This window comes from Limulus polyphemus, unplaced genomic scaffold (assembly GCF_000517525.1).
Source record: "Limulus polyphemus unplaced genomic scaffold, Limulus_polyphemus-2.1.2 Scaffold1683, whole genome shotgun sequence".
NCBI lineage: Eukaryota > Metazoa > Arthropoda > Merostomata > Xiphosura > Limulidae > Limulus > Limulus polyphemus.
The window spans coordinates 155,147-157,007 of NW_013667293.1; the positions used below are offsets into that span (position 1 = coordinate 155,147).

Below are 1,861 nucleotides of genomic sequence, written 5' to 3' on the forward strand. Positions count from 1 at the left end.
TTATGATTTATTAATACATAAATATTACTTTGATGAATTTTTTTTTAAATTGAGTGGGGGTGCCATATGGAACTCTTACCAAAAGGAATAACTCGTAACTCAAGACCTTACAAGAGAATATTGTATGCACACTTTGAGCCTCATTCTTTATTGTCCATATGTTATTTTGAAAGTCCAAATAACTACCTTTCCATCATACAGGTAATAAGTTAAACCATTAAAAGTCAACAGATTTACCTTTAGTTTGTTCTCTTTTATGATATACTTGACTAAATGATTTGGTAAATATTATTTTATCATGTAGTTTGACATGTATTTCTTAAGCTATAAACTCGTCTGAGGGGGTTAACCTTTGACAAATTGTAAAACAAATCTAGCCCACTATTTGGAATACAGAAAGTTTCAGCTACTTAACAATATGCATCAACTCAATCATAAGCAAACTATAATGATACACTAGCATTCAAAGCATTAACAACAAAAGTTTCATGAATCATCATACACATAAAAAAAAAAAAAACAACTGGACACTGGGCCACTGAGTGGGTGTATGTGATTGCTGAGCAAGCCTATCCCATATACTATAAACCAATAATAATAATTAATAGTAACATTGTATTGAAATCCAATAACGATACTTTGTCTTCATATTATAACTAGTTAGAAAATCAATAACAATAATGTCATTTTTTTCTAATAGCTGTAAAAGGATTAGTAATAGTATTCCAAACTTCAACAGTTTAGAAGCCAAATATTATTATAATACTGTAGTCTGAATTAAACAATCCCAAATCTACAACAAAAACTACCTAGGCCTATTTTTGTTTTGACTGGGGCCTTTTTTTACATACCATCAAATCCCTCTTCAATTTCAAGATGTGGTAACTGTTCATCAGATTCCATAGTTTTTTCTTTTAAATTAATGATAACTTCACCGTTTACTTTTGTTTTGAACTTGGGCTGAACAAAACTATTATTTACACTTATAATTAATAAGTTAACTTATAGTTATACTGATACTGATAACGTAAAATTTTACTACTTATATTAATTTGCAATATAATTAAATAACGAAATCTTCTATACGTTCATATTAAGTGTGTTTTTATCGTTAGTTGATTAAAAATTATACATATATAAAATAAACTTCACATGAGCTAAGTAAAAATTATACATTATAAAACAGCAGTGACACACTAACAGCAAGTAACAACAAAATACAAATTTAGAATAGATTACGCCACTACACGCATCACAACATTGATTTTGTATGACCACGCAAAAACAACCAATCAAAAATGCTCTCTAGATCGGATGATACTACGTCATAAATAAGTTAAATTCTCTGACTAGAAAGCTTTTACCATAGTCATTTCTCGGGATTTAAAATTACTTTGTTCTGACATTAAAAAACGCTAACTTAATACACTTTATTTTTTGGATGAGCGTGGCATATCAATAGTGTGCTTGTAGGGTTTATGGTTCGCAGCCTGTGCTGCTTCGTTGTCACAAAATTCTAATCATAACTCGGAACCGTTGGTATAATATAAGAGTTGGCGGTGGGTGCTGTCGTCAAGATGTGCCTTTCGTTTGGTCTATAAGTTCAAAATAAGGGAAGACTTGTGCTAACAGCCTTTTTTCTAGCATTGGGGAAAAATGTAAAACAAAAAAACTAACATAAAAAGAAAAACTGCAATCTGAATGCTTATTAATTATCATGCTTTCCAGCTCCTTGAAGATCTGGAATGAAAAAAATATTTAAAACATAGAAATCACTCGCAGTGGCGTAGTAACCCACCCCACCACTTTTAATTTGCTTCCTACACCTCTGAATCAGGTGAAGAAACCACGAAATCATATT

The 1,861-nt window shown here is 30.7% G+C and overlaps 1 protein-coding gene across 3 annotated transcripts in view; it reads right to left on the bottom strand.

Annotated features, from left to right (window-relative positions):
• LOC106464545 (sterol regulatory element-binding protein 2-like) overlaps positions 1 to 1,221 on the bottom strand; it is a 32,918-nt gene extending 31,697 nt beyond the window's left edge. For all 3 annotated transcript variants that reach the window (XM_022392274.1, XM_013924690.2, XM_022392275.1), the window contains exon 1: positions 852 to 1,221. In XM_022392274.1, coding sequence (XP_022247982.1) covers positions 852 to 903 — 52 coding nt within the window. In that variant the 5' untranslated portion in view covers positions 904 to 1,221. The remainder of the gene's footprint in view (positions 1 to 851) is intronic.
• Positions 1,222 to 1,861: the final 640 nt, after the last annotated feature.